This window comes from Cygnus atratus, chromosome 4, assembly GCF_013377495.2.
Source record: "Cygnus atratus isolate AKBS03 ecotype Queensland, Australia chromosome 4, CAtr_DNAZoo_HiC_assembly, whole genome shotgun sequence".
Lineage (NCBI taxonomy): Eukaryota > Metazoa > Chordata > Aves > Anseriformes > Anatidae > Cygnus > Cygnus atratus.
Window position 1 is genome coordinate 11696086 of NC_066365.1, and position 14205 is coordinate 11710290.

The 14205-nt window shown below is 44.4% G+C and overlaps 1 protein-coding gene across 10 annotated transcripts in view; it reads left to right on the forward strand.

The window, feature by feature from the left end:
- FAM13A (family with sequence similarity 13 member A) overlaps positions 1-14205 on the forward strand; it is a 132760-nt gene that overhangs the window by 59016 nt on the left and 59539 nt on the right. The window contains exon 1 of one of the 10 annotated variants that reach the window (XM_035543459.2): positions 11152-11313. The exons of 7 other annotated variants lie outside the window; for them this stretch is intronic. In XM_035543459.2, coding sequence (XP_035399352.1) covers positions 11276-11313 — 38 coding nt within the window. In that variant the 5' untranslated portion in view covers positions 11152-11275. Of the gene's footprint in view, positions 1-11151; positions 11314-14205 lie in introns of those variants that run through there. 2 more of the 10 variants (XM_035543465.2, XM_050710614.1) reach the window with 2 other exon arrangements.

A 14205-nucleotide genomic window follows, 5' to 3' on the forward strand; every position in this document is an offset into this window, starting at 1 on the left:
TTCCCAGAGGGGACCTCATCCTGCTTCCTGCAGGCAGTCTGCAGGAAGATCAGCGTACAGAGGTCAGTGAGTTCTCAACCAGGCTTGTTTGGTGTTGCAATTTCCCGGTTCAGCTGAAAGAATTGTGTATTTGGACGTTGTATTCAGCACGTTGGCAGTACTGACTGATGGACTTTAGCTGTGATTTCCCATGACACCCGTGTATATTTTTAAACAAAGTATTAAACAAATTGGTCAGCTGTCCACTTTAAGAAAAGGCTGTTGGTGGCAGGGCAGGGTTGTCACTCAGCGCTCTTGTCACTTTGCCTATATCTGTTTGTCTCTGAGCAGTTTCAGTGTTGTAAAATCCCCCTCTCACAGTCAGTCACCATGAGAGATTTCCCCTCATATTATCTTTTTTGAGGAATGGGATTCCTGACTGACTGCTTATCTACAAATTACACTTTCTCATATTGACTCAGTGCCTTCCTCCTGTTCTGAAAACGTTGCATTTAGGAGGTGCAAAGATAGTTCTGTTTCTGCACCAAAGTTTTCCTTGTCATTCTGCACATTCTGGAAGCAGTGTGTTTGCGCTAGGGATAACTACAAAGAGAGGTCACTGGGTAATTGCGAAGAAATTACTAAAGGCTGCTTGGATGTTGATGACTTCCACTCATTAAGGCTTTGACAAGACTGACCTAAACACAGTGAAACAATTACTCTGTTGGGAGTAAAGCTAACAGTGCACCATATTTTATAAAATTTATATATGCTTCCTTTAAAAACAAAACAAAACAAAAAACCTTCCAGGAAGTGTTAAATTTGAATAAATAAATAAATAAATAAATAAATAAAGTGCCCACCATTCTGTGAAGGCCTCTGAGCATCACAAAGATTAAAGGAAGTTTCCTCTAAACTTTTCCTCTAACTTTTGTTAGCTTTCACTTGATAAATTCATTTGGGTAGGAAAAAGTAGATTTTTTTCCTGGCCTCTGAATTTGGGTTGGGCAATTGCAAGCTTTTAGCCTTTCTCTTGTCATTCTGGATGTTCCTGATACCTAGGCTTACAATGATTTTTCTTTTTCCTTTGTCATTCACTTGTGTCACTTTTAACACTGTTCAGACTGGCCTGCTGCAGAATAGGAGCAAGTTTGCACAGCTTGGACACGTATGGAATGGTTAGACTCAAAGCTGATGATGCAAATGAGGGGTACTCTGAGCTGTACTTGTGGAAACACTGCTTGAGCCCAGCATCATTGTATTTGGCTGCACATAAACAATAATTCGTGTTTCTTGATGTACACACATCTGAGTTTGGAAAAATCCCCATGACTGGCCTGAGAGGGCTGTTCTCCAGGCAAATGCAGTCAGGTTGTTATAGATCTAGTCAAATTTATCCTTTTGCCAGGATCTCCCTTGCTTCCATGGTAGATAGGTCTTCCAGCTCTAGGCAGAGAGATCAAGTTATTCTCACCCAGCTCACTCTTCTCTTAGAGCCTCCTGCCAAAGTCAGTTTGTCCCGCCAAGCCTGAGTGCAGTCATCTTTTCCCATAATCTGTTTTCAGAGCCAGAAGGGCTCATGGGGCACTCTTGCAAAATGATGATTCCTTTCTGTTATGTCATTAGCTGAAGAAGAGGAGCTATTTCTAGAGGGTTTTCCTAGAGGGTAACTCTGCCAGACTGCCTTCCTTGCCAACAAGGAAGACAGCTTACCTTTAAGTGAAGTAAAAAGCCACATTCACCAAATACGAATCGTGAGGCCTGCTCCTCTGTTTGTTCAGACTCAGCAGTTTGAAGTGCCTGCAAACCCGTCAGCCTTTCTCCTTCTCTCCAACATCATCCCAGCTGTTTCTTTGTCCCAAATCTTATGTTAAGCATGTGACAAGAAAGCAGCAGCCCCTTTGAGAAATGAAGGGGACTCATTCCCCAACAACCATGTGATCGCAGGATAACTGAACCCCAATAAGAAGACACAATCCATTAAATTATCAGAGCTTTGGAAGAAGCCCGCTTTGAAAATAACATGATACAAGAAAAACAACATTGTTTTCTTGCTGTGCCATGCTCTGGCACTTGAACTAACAGGTGCAAGCAAAGAACCTAGTGACCTGCTGCACAGCACACAGGGTAAGCCCTGTTCCCACAGCAGATATCTGGCACAGCCATTCATTACTTGATGCGTTCACTGAAAACATTTTAAGAACCTACTCCTAATCCTCCCACTACTCCAGGAGGGGAGCCAAGAAGTAATTTCTGGGCTATCCCATGGGGTGAGAGTCTTTGGAACAAGTAAAAGCGGCTGACGTAGGGTGTGGCAGAGCTTGCAAAGGAAACCACTGCTTATGGAGAGATGTCACAGCAGCTTGGAGTGTCCTGCTCTGTGCAAAATATACTTGCCATGCTTATGTGTTGGCTGAGATGAGGAACTCTGAGAACCTGAAGCTCTGAAAAACTTTTAATTTCATGTTTACTTGCGTCTTGTCCCAGGAGGTTTAAGGAACAATTCTGGAATATATTTCCTCCTTAATAGATTTTAACTAGCTTTGTTTAAAAGGCAATTTGGCCTCCAAGTTGCAGTAAGGAAGAGTGCAAATGTTGGTTGATGAGAAGCTCATCATGAGCCAGCAATGTGTGCTTGCAACCCAGAAAGCCAACCGTGCCCTGGGCTGCATCAAAAGAATCATGGCCACGAGGGCGAGGGAGGTGATTCTCCCCCTCTGCTCAGCTCTCATGAGAGCCCACCTGAAGTACTGTGTTCAGCTCTGTGGCAACCAGCACAAGAAGGACATGGACCTATTAGAACAAGTCCAGAGGAGGGCCACAAGGATGAACACCTCTTCTATGAAGAAAGGCTGAGGGAGGTGGGGTTGTTCAGCCTGGAGAAGAGAAGGCTCCTGGGAGACCTTATAGAGGCCTTCCAGTACCTAAAGAGGGCCCACAGGAAAGCTGGGGAGGGACTCTTTGTCAGGGAGTAGAGTGATAGGACAAGGTGTGATGGCTTTAAACTAAAAAAGTGTGGATTTAGATTAGATATAAGGAAGAAATCCTTTACTCAGAGGGTGGTGAGGCACTGGAACAGGTTTGCCAGAGAGGTTGTGGATGCCCCATTCCTGGAAGTGTTTAAGGCCAGTATAGATGATCTTTAAGGTCCCTTCCAAACCAAACCATTCTATGATTCCGTGGTTCTATAAAAAAGCAGTATATTCCCCATGGGTATGCCAACAAAACTTGTATTGTTATTTCGGTGCAGAAAGTAAAAAGGGTGAAATTAATTCAACTGAGAGCAATGTGTTTTTCCTCTGGACAAGAGGAAAATGAGGAAATCACTTAGGAAAATGTGTAAGATAATTTTGCTAATTATATCTGAGCAATTTGTCTAAGGTTTGATGTTCTTCAACAAAAGCAACTGCAAAAAAAATGTAAGCTGGTTAAAAATTCACCGTTGTCTTTGACGAATTGTGTCAGTAGTTAGTTCACAGAATCACAGAATCATCTAGGTTGGAAGAGAGCTCCAAGATCACCGAGTCCAACCTCTGACCTAACACTAACAAGTCCTCCACTAAACCATATCACTAAGCTCTACATCTAAACATCTTTTAAAGACCTCCAGGGATGGTGACTGAACCACTTTCCTGGGCAGCCCATTCCAATGCCTCACAACCCTTTCAGTAAAGAAGTTCTTCCTAATATCCAACCTAAACCTCCCCTGGCGCAACTTTAGCCCATTCCCCCTCGTCCTGTCACCGGGCACGTGGGAGAATAGAGCAACCCCCACCTCGCTACAGCCTCCTTTAAGGTACCTGTAGAGAGCGATAAGGTCGCCCCTGAGCCTCCTCTTCTCCCGGCTGAACAAGCCCAGCTCCCTCAGCCGCTCCTCGTAAGACTTGTTCTCCAGACCCCTCACCAGCCTCGTTGCCCTTCTCTGGACTCTCTCGAGCACCTCCATGTCCTTCTTTTAGCGAGGGGCCCAAAACTGAACACAGTACTCGAGGTGCGGCCTCACCAGAGCTGAGTACAGGGGGACAATCACCTCCCTAGACCTGCTGGCCACACTGCTTCTTATGCAAGCCAGGATGCTGTTGGCCTTCTTGGCCACCTGAACACACTGCTGGCTCATATTCAGCCGACTATCAACCAGTACTCCCAGGTCCTTCTCTGCCAGGCAGCTTTCCAACCACTCATCTCCCAGCCTGTAGCTCTGCTTGGGGTTGTTGCGCCCCACGTGCAGGACCCGGCACTTGGCCTTGTTGAACTTCATACAGTTGGCCTCAGCCCATCGCTCCAGCCTATCCAGATCCTCCTGCAGAGCCTTCCTACCCTCGAGCAGACTGACACATGCACCTAACTTGGTGTCGTCTGCAAACTTACCGAGGGTGCGCTCGATCCCCTCCTCCAGATCATCGATAAAGATATTAAAGAGGACTGGCCCCAGTACTGAGCCCTGGGGGACACCACTAGTGACCGGCCTCCAACTGGATTTAACTCCATTCACCATGACTCTTTGGGCCCGGCTACCCAGCCAGTTTCTAACCAACAAAGCGTACGCCAGTCCAAGCCACGAGCAGCCAGTTTCTTGAGGAGAATGCTGTGGGAAACGGTGTCAGAATATCTCATTTCTAGTTTTCCTATCATTTCTATTTCTCATTTCTAGTTTGTCTATCTTCAGCTTCCATTGGATCTTGTTCACCTTTCGAGTGCTAGTTCAAATATTAATGTTTCACACATTTCACAGCTAGTTTCCTTTGAAAAACACTAAATGTGTTTGGCTTTAGTTCTTGCATTGTCTTCATGGGTTTTCTCTGAGCACTCTGAGTGATAGAGATGAATTATGCCGATTAGAATACCCCTGCATTGCTAAAACCACAGTAGTCACAGTATGGGTATGGAGGTGCCATCTTTGAACCGTTCCTCCTGTTCCTTCCCTCCTCAGAATTAAAAGCAGCTTTTCAATACAGCTTTCCCAAGGAGACAATTTTATGGTAGTAGGCATGTGAGCTTGTGAAAACTCTGTACTTTATGACTCTGCTTTTTTGTTGTTCATTTCCTTACTACAACAAGTTCAGCACACGACTTACTAATGTATATGCTATGTACTTACTATTTAATATCTTTGATAGAAATTGTGGACTTTTTTGAAGTTTTCTTTTCATAAGAAATTTGTGAAATGGGTAATTTGGACTCTTTAGGAGAGTAGTTCTGTAACAAAGGACCGAACTACACACTTCATTATTAATTGTACATATAGAGTTGTATGTTGTATGGAAAAATTTAGCCAGAGTGATGAGAACTAAGGCAATTTCCTTTAACTTTGACAACAGACAAAAATGTCTGCTATATTCCCATTATTTTCTCATCCCTTATAAATTGTGTCTGAGTAACTGTCTGCAATCTGTTGCTGATGTTGAGCTCCCTTAACGGACTAAAGAGCCCAAAGGAGGATCCAGAGAAACCACAAAATCAATTGTTTATGTATTAAAACGTGCCAGAATGATCTCATAATTGGTAGTACGTGTCCCATTTGAAGAGAATTAATGGTAGCAGAATCTGCTCATTGATACAGTTTTAGGGTCAAAAGATACCATAATAAGGGTCAAAAGATACTATAATAAAAATCTAGCATAATTTCCTGCAGGTGATAGAACCACAGTTCATTCTGAATTAATTGCTACCCCAATTCAATTGCTGTGGTTGCAATACAGCATTTCTTTTAGCCTTTCTTCATCCATTCTTGATTCTAAAATTTCTGTTGGTAAAGAATTCATCGTCTTTGATAAATTGTGTCAGTAGTTAGTTATCCTCACTGTTTAAAAATGTCTCATTTCCAGTCATAATTTGTCTATCCTTGACTTCCAGCCATTGGATCTCATTCAACTTCTGAGTGCTGGTTCAAATATTAACATTTCCTGCCTGCATGCATAGACTGACTGATTTGAAAAGTACTAAATGTGTGGTCTTTAGTTTTTGCATTCCCTTTCTGGGCCGTCTCTGAGCACTCTTCAATTTTTCACAGCTTGCTTAAGAATGGGAATTCCTGAACTGACCAGTCTTCTATAGCAGCCACACCCGTAGCAAATACAGGAATAATTCACTGTTTCCACACACCATCCATGTTGATACATCCGTGGATGATGTTAATTTCTTTAGCCTCGCATTCACTCAGAGCTTGTATGGAGGTGCTGCTCTAGAGTGACTTTGCATCCCCCAGTAGAACCTGCAGATAATGTTGGGTGTTCCTAATCCCAGATTTGACTCATATATTGAAGCTTGTAATGCTTGCTTGCACACAGCATGCAAACAGAACCACCAGTACTATTTTATGTTTCCATTCAGATCACTGATAAAATTATCAAGCAACATAGGGCTGAGTACCAGCCTTGGAAATCCAGTTAGTACTCACGCACTTTCTGAGGATTCCCCGTTAGCTAAATAATATTTTTGCCATATTAGATACTCTTTGTTCCCATTTCTGTTCTTTTTTCCAGTATATGCTCTTTTGAACAGTCTATTTAATGATCTGTCTGCTTTGTTTGGACATGAAGAGCTACAGTTCCCAAATATGGTTTCTATTTACTTGTGTCCTGCTTATTCCATGTGTGCACACAAATCTTCTGGCCTGCAGGAAGTTTTCCAGGGTATTTTTCATTTGCAATTGCTGTTGTTTATATGCACAGATAGTCTTAAGAGAAAAATGTGTGTATAAATGCAAGTATGTGTACATAAATAATGGCATTTTAAAATTTGCATTGGTGGTGTTTTGAAAAGTACATTCTTTAATTTTCAGCCAGATTAAGATGTGCTTATATCTTTGCTTTGCATTTCATGTTTCTGCCAGGGTAAAATTATTACATATCTTGGTAAATACTGTGGTAATACATTGATGGCATTGAGCAGAACTCCATCATCTTAAATATCTTAAGATTTTATCAGACCAGACAAACCTTTTTTTCTTTAAATAGTATCTAATTTGTGTATGACAGTGCAGTGAGGCAAAGGATAACTGCTTCTCAGGAGGCAGACACAGCAACATCCTCATAAAATCTATTAACTAGATCAGTTGTATCCCCTATCTTATGCTGCTGTGCTGGCCACAGGTCATCTTGTTGCTTTATGCGCTGAGATAATTACTTGTTGTGCAGCTAAGTATGGAAAGGAAAGAAAGAGGAGAAAGCATGTCTATAATGATGACTGACAGGACACTTCCCTTCCAAATGTAGATTGATTCATTGATGACAGAGGAGAAAAGTGATTATTCATATTTAGTTCCAGACAGTGTCTTTTTTTTTCTTTCTTTCTTTCTTTCTTGAATCTCAGTAATAAATTTGCAAATCAAATAGTGTGAACCCAGGTGGTGCCTTGCCCAGGTGCTGAAGTGTAGTGGCATGTCTTGGTATTTTAAGGGGTTTCATCACTTTTATTTGTTATGTTTTCCTGAAATATTCACAATATACTAGAGAGCACAGAGCCAGTGGAGAGGATGCTGTGCCTATGCTGAGAGGATTTTTTTTTTCCCATGATTACCATATTTTATGGAGCATGCACTTCTTTAGTAGGGTGAGGACTGGATAGCTGGGAATGGTTGCTTCTTTTCATTTTAAGCATTTAGTGATACATGGTTGGGATGAGTCTGGGTTTAAAGTCTCCAGTGAGGATGAAGGGAGAAGGCTATGTGGGTGTATTCTCTACATGTTTGTTTTGTGGTTCCATAAATAGCCACTGCAGTACATTGTTGCTGCCAACAAATGAGTTTGGCCTTTCTGAGCAAGCTAATAGGGACGTAAGAATAGTATATAACCTGCAGAAGAGGTTTTATTTCCCATGTTTAACATGGGAGAACAGATTCACCAGGTACAACCAAATCCAAAACAAAATGTTGCATAATCCCAGGTTTCCTATGTGATAATCCAGTTTGAACTCAGTTAGGAAGGGTGTAAAAGGGCAGGTGTACGATTAGAAATCTTTACCTCTGTCAAACAGCAAGTTGGCTTTAACATAAAAACATCCGTGAGAAGGAAGTGGAATTGTTTGGAGATAAGACTTCAGTATTCTGGCAGCTTTTGTATGCCTAATGTGTACCGCAAATACATTGCTCTTGGTACACATGGACAGGGCAGAAAAAGAATTAAGGAGTTCTGTGCTGGTTTAGCAAAGCGACAGATTCAAAGGGCCTATTGCAATAATGCACACCGAAGCAAGGTGACAGTGCACCTTCAGGCCATCCCCTGCTGTGTGTGTAGCAGGTAGCACTGCTCTCACAGGTGATTGGCCTCTGTGCCCCAAAGTACTTTTAAAATTTTCACTCCCTTTGATGCTTCTCCATGTCAAAACCTTTCATTACAATATCTGCAGCTATTCTGGAAATAATTTAAACGTTGGGAAACCAGCCATGCTAGCAAAAGTCCATCGTTGGTCTCCTTGTTCTTAGTGGGCATTGAAGTTGCATGCCAGTGGGTGTGCAGGGAAAGGTGAGCTAGGATACCTCTTCTTTGTCATGATGTTTTTGGCAATATTAAAGATGCAGATGAGGAAGGAGAGGAGAAAACCGAGAGCCCATCCGGGGGATTCCAAAAGCAGAGAACAGAAACAGGAGATGGGTCTGAAGAGTTTGATGGCACAGGATGCACCAGTCAGCTTCAGTGTTCTCCCAAAGCATCTGGTTGATTTTAGCAAAGTGCCAGCAATTGACCTTCTTACTGATGCTAATTCATGAATTAATCTTTCTGGTTATGACAGTGTCTCTTTTTGTTAGTGAATTCTTTGTTGTGAATGTTAGTACGTTCCAGCTCATTTATACAGGCAAGTCACAGGAAAGTTGCAACAAAATAGCTAGGATATAAGCTTCAACCTCAACAGCTATTATGAGTTATTCCACTTTGTTTTATTCAGCAAGTTGCTCTGGAGAACCAGGACTCCATCCCCACGCAGATAGGCCCTTCATTAAATGGGGAAAAATTTATTTTTTTATTGGCAACCTGATGACAACATTCAGCTTATAGAAGTGTAATAAGCTATGAATAACTGTGCATGTGTTAAAAAAAGACTGACCAGGAAGGGACAAATTCATTTACAGTCAAATTGTGAAACAATACAAGGTGCTTTTGTTTCGCACTGCAGCAGTTTGTGTACCAGAGTAAAATCTTTCTTGCACGATTTTCGTTGCTTAAGAGCGCATATAGCACATTTAACAGGAAGTCATCAAGATACTCATTTAATTGACACAGATAAGAGCAGGCCAGATCCGTGATGGCACAGTGCTTTATCAGCACTGCTGACTTTCCTAAAAAGGGGCCCTGTGCTGTGCCTGGCGTGACTGCGGCGCAGCCAAACAGGCTTGTGCTGAGGCGATGGGCAGAAGCATTACTAATGCACTTCTTCCAGCGAGCCTGCTGACAGGAGCAAATATTAAACAGTTCAGCATACTGAAGCAGATCCACTTCTCAGTTGACCTCTCTGTTTCTACTCCATGCCACTGCTTTCTGAGGCTGCAGCTGCCCACTGCTTTTGTGTTTAAGATACAGAATGCTCCTGCCTCCTGCCAAGAAAGGTCAAGATCTTTTAGGCATCCCTGCAAAATGTCTGATATCCTCCTGCTAACCCTTGAGTGTCTGCTGTTTCTCCAGAAAGCTGATGTGGCTCACACATAGTTCATATTACCTACATCTGTATGGAAGTCATAAACATACAGATAGCTTAGCTCTTGCCGCAGTTTTCACCCAAACCAGTGCTAGTCTTCCCTGGCCTAGGGTTGAATGTGAGTGTGCTTTTAATATTGGCTTGAATTTTAGAAGATTGGCATGTATGGCTCTGTGGGAATTAGCCATTAGGTTTTACTGCCTAAAATGTTGAAAGGCTCCATTCTCTTATGCCCCTTCATCAGTTTGAGATTCTCCCTTTTTCCATCTCACAATGGTAATGTTGTTCACAGCTAGGGCAGCAGCAGAAGCGTGTGCCTGATGCTGGAGGAAGTTGATGATTTCTTAGATGTTCTGGGCAGATGAAGTGTGGAGGTTAAAGATAAAACTTTGCTTATGAGCCTTCAGCATCCATAAAAAGTTTCAGTGCAAGACCTTCTTACAGATTTCGTACTGTGTGTTTTCCAAGACTGCACTGTCATGAAAAAAAAAACCACTGTAAAGTGGCACATCATTGCGTAGTTTTCTTTTGTTACCACAGTTCTCAGCCCCAAATCTCTACTAAATAAAATGTTGAGGGTGGGCCACCCCCAGGGAACATCAACAAAGTAAGTAAGTTCGGCTTCTCCAACACCATCTCTTCATTTCAAATGGTAAAAAAGAATTCTCATATATTCCTCCTCCCAGTGCATCTGGATTGATCAGCTTACTACTGCATAAACCATTTGAACCCCAGTAGCGCCTACTGCAAGGCAAAGGGATGGTGAATTCACAGGACCTGTAGACATACAACGTGCTAAAGGTGAGCAAGTGGCACAGTGCGTGCTGAATGCTGGGCCCGTGGGCATCCTGCTCTCCCTGGGGAGCACCGGTGCCGCTGCAGGCAGGTTGTGGGCATTTGGTTGTCCCACCCGGGTGGCATTTACACAGACAAGGCGTGTGGGGGGGTAACGGTTACTAGAACTGATACACTGAGACCTCGTGTGGTGTTTTTGTGGAAAGGTATCCTGTGGTGATTAGGCTGAAGCTTGTGGCGTTTCTTGCACATTGAAAACAACTTGACGCCATAACACTTCTTTTGATTAATGTGTGTATGGTTTTGTTTTCCTTTGCACTTATTCTGTACAGATAAAATCTGCATGGGGGCACAGGCACGGCAGACCACGGAGGCGTTTGCTGGTTTGCTTTCTGCCATTTGGACAACAGGGCATAACCCAAGCTGCCAGATACACCCTTTTGGATCAGCGTGAGCAGCTTATCCCCCTCAGGGACAAGGTGTTTGTGTCGCGGCGAACTTCTGGCGCCCGGCACACCTCTCCCCAGGGAAGGGGCCCGCACCCAGGGCCGCCCCGCCGGCAGCCCTCCCCCCCTCCGCAGCCGCAACGCGGAGCGGCCCGGCCCGGCAGACCCCGGCCCTGAGGCGCGGGGGTCGCCGCTCCGCCTCGCCTTCCCCTCCCGGGGCAGGGCTGGCGAGCCGGCCTCCCTCGGCCCCTCGGCAGCGGGGCGGGTCGCCGTGAGCGCCAACCCGCGGCCCCTCGCTCCTCCCCGGGGCCGGGCCGCGCCGCCGGCTCCCCGAGGCGAGGCGAGGCGAGGCGCTGCGGGCGGGCAGAGCACAGCAGCGCAGAGCACAGCACAGCACAGCAGCAGGGCGCGGCGGCAGCGGCCCCATGGCCAGCATGGCCTGCGAAGTCATGCCTCTGCAGAGGTACGTGGCCGCCTGGGGCGGGCTTGCGCTCCCCGGCAGCGCGGGGCTCCGCGGGGCTCCCATCCCCGCAGCGGAGGAGCCGGACTCCGGGCCGGCCGCGCCCGGGGGACTCGGTCCTTTAACGGGGAGCTGGGGGGTGTCCGTGCGGAGACGGGGGTCGGGGCGATGCCCGGGTGTCCGCTGTCTGCCTGCGAGGTCTGCCCATTGCCTGGAAAGCACGGCAGAGAGGTTTAGTTTCCAGAAGCAGGGGCTGTTTTGTTTCCGCGGTGCCGAGACACACCTCTCTTCAGCACCAGCTGCGAGCGTGTACCTGTGCTGGCATGTGCCCGTGCCACAGCATCGCGGGGTGACTGCAGCGAGCCTGGAAATGGCACTGCACAAACCCACCGGAGGGGTACACATACACAGTCCTTTTACCCAGTCATTAATTTTTTATTTATTTTTTTTTGCTCTTTCAGTTCTCAAAATTACGCATGCCTCCTTATCCTTATTGTATTGGAGCAAATACTGATGTTTATGTAATCCACAAAACAATAAATAACTTCGTGTGCCTTTTCAGCACCATGGCGGTGCTGCTTCAGCAGAAGCTCTGAAGTTGCTGTTTACTCGGACGCAATAAAATAATAACTGAAATTGCTGTCCAAACTGTTACTGTCTTGATGTCGCACAGTGTCCTCTGCAGAGGGATGCAGGGGAGGGCTGTTTTGCAGTAATGCAGTTGCAAGGTTCCATGTTGATGATTGCAGAGAAACAGAAATATGGTTTGAATGTCTTAAAGAAGTAGTCATAGCACATCGTTTCTATTTGAAGGAACAGTCTCACATAGTATTTTTAACCTTTTTGTGTTCTGCAGGATCTGCCTATCATAGCCAAAGTCAGAACAAGTGGTTGTTACTGCACTTCTGACTGCACGTATTCACCCCAGGGGAAGACAGGTTTCACGGGGTAGCCTTAACTAGACCCCTTGTTGTTTTTTTTTGTTAAAAAGATTAACTCTCAATCAGTTAGAAATGCACTCTGTACTTTGCAGATTGTTCTTAAAACTCCCATTAAACCTAGAGCATGGTATGGTATTATTTGAATTTTGCAGTTAAAAATATTTACAAATTTCTGTATTCTTTGCTCTTTGATTTATTTTTAGTATATATACACCGTACTTTTAGCAACTCGTTTCCCATGGAGGTAGGGGCAGGTAAACACAGACTCCCAAATCCCTTTACAGTATTCTCCAGGTTGCACCTAATTTCCCCGTTTTTTTCCTTTGAACATTGTCTCCTTCATTCTTAGTGCATATTTCTTGCTGTTGAGGAGGGTCTTGCGGGCTTTATGGATTTCCTTCTGCTTCAGGAAAGGTGATCTCTGCCAATGGTTGTGGTTCCCTTGAGGCAGACAGGATACTGCTGCTATTCCAGCTGAGGGTATTGGCAACTGGCAGTATCGCCTGGGTCTAAAGCAGACAAGTGACAGGCCTCCAGGTGCCGCTGCTTAGGACATGTTCCCAAGCTGTAAGCATCCATCCAGCCCTTTCAAGAAAGTGAATGTGCTGTCAGTAGTAATCGTACTTGGTTCCCTTCCTGTGCGGGTCAGCTCCCTGGTGTTGGTGCATTCTGGGCACCATGATCTCATCTACAAGCTGGCCATGCTGTGCCTGCCACAGGAACCCTCATGTGCTGAAGTGCAGCAACTGCATCTCTGCGTGGTTGGTGTGCGAAGGTTGGGGAAGGTGGGAATGCTGCTGTCTAAGAAGCTGCGATGATAAAATATTATTTGTCATGAGAACGGCCAAGTATTATATCTACCATGGATCTAGACGATGTAAGTCTATCTTCATAAAGAATCCTATAATGGGCTTGCATAGAGCCGTATGTACTATACTGTGTCATTTTATTCTATATATAGATGTCTGTGGAATGGCACATGAAGGGATATGGTGGCCTGCTGCAAGGGAGCGACAATAGGGACTTCAGGGTTATGTTTCATTGCGTGGGAAGAGACAGAAGGCCAAATGTGTTGATCCCGGTGCTGCACTATGTGCTACATTGCCCAAAGGGCACTTGTAAATGGCATGCTGGTTGCAGTCATGATTTTCCAACAACCTATCCACCAGTGATTGTCTCTCTTATTACTAATAGGTTAATCTGTTCTCTGAATGGCATGAGCTTAGTTTAATAATATAGATTCCTAGTTAGAGCATTACTAATACTACTCAAGTATGTTTGAATTCATTTCCTCTAGCTCAGTGTGCTGCACATTTAACAAAAGTCGTGTGAAGCTGAAACCTGTGTCCGCCTTCGCCAATTGCAGCTGTCAGTTCCTGTAGGAGATAAGAAATCAAAGTACACACTTAGGCCTTGTTTGTGATCAGTGGCCTCCTTTGCTTTGCACTTTGCTGAAACAAATCAACTATGAGCAAAAAAGAAGCCATCACAAATATTTTTAGATGCATATCTGATGGAGCAGTCACACTCCCTTCTATTTCTAATCTGTACAGCAGCAGTTGTCTGTATGGACTGCCTCGCTTGCAGCCACATTGGGTTTGTTTAATTTACATTACTAGCTTGTTTCCTTGGAGTCTTTCACAAATACTGGGTATTTTAGCCACATTTCTGTTCCACTGCATTTTCTTCCTTTTTTTTTTTTTAATGGCGGCCTTGTTCTCTTTAACAGATTAGTGAGTGCTTCTGTGTGTAAAGTTGTATTGTAAATAAGTCTGATCCTTTGGACTTTGTTATCACTTTCCATCCAAGGTAGCTGGAGTGTTTCACAAACAGGAATGAAGTATGTTCTGGAACATCCCCCTTTGAGGGTAGGGAAGATTTATCAGGTGTGTTTGTTTTTTGTTCTTTTTTTTCACTGGTCAGGAATTAAGAGAAATTGAAACCTGTGGTTCTT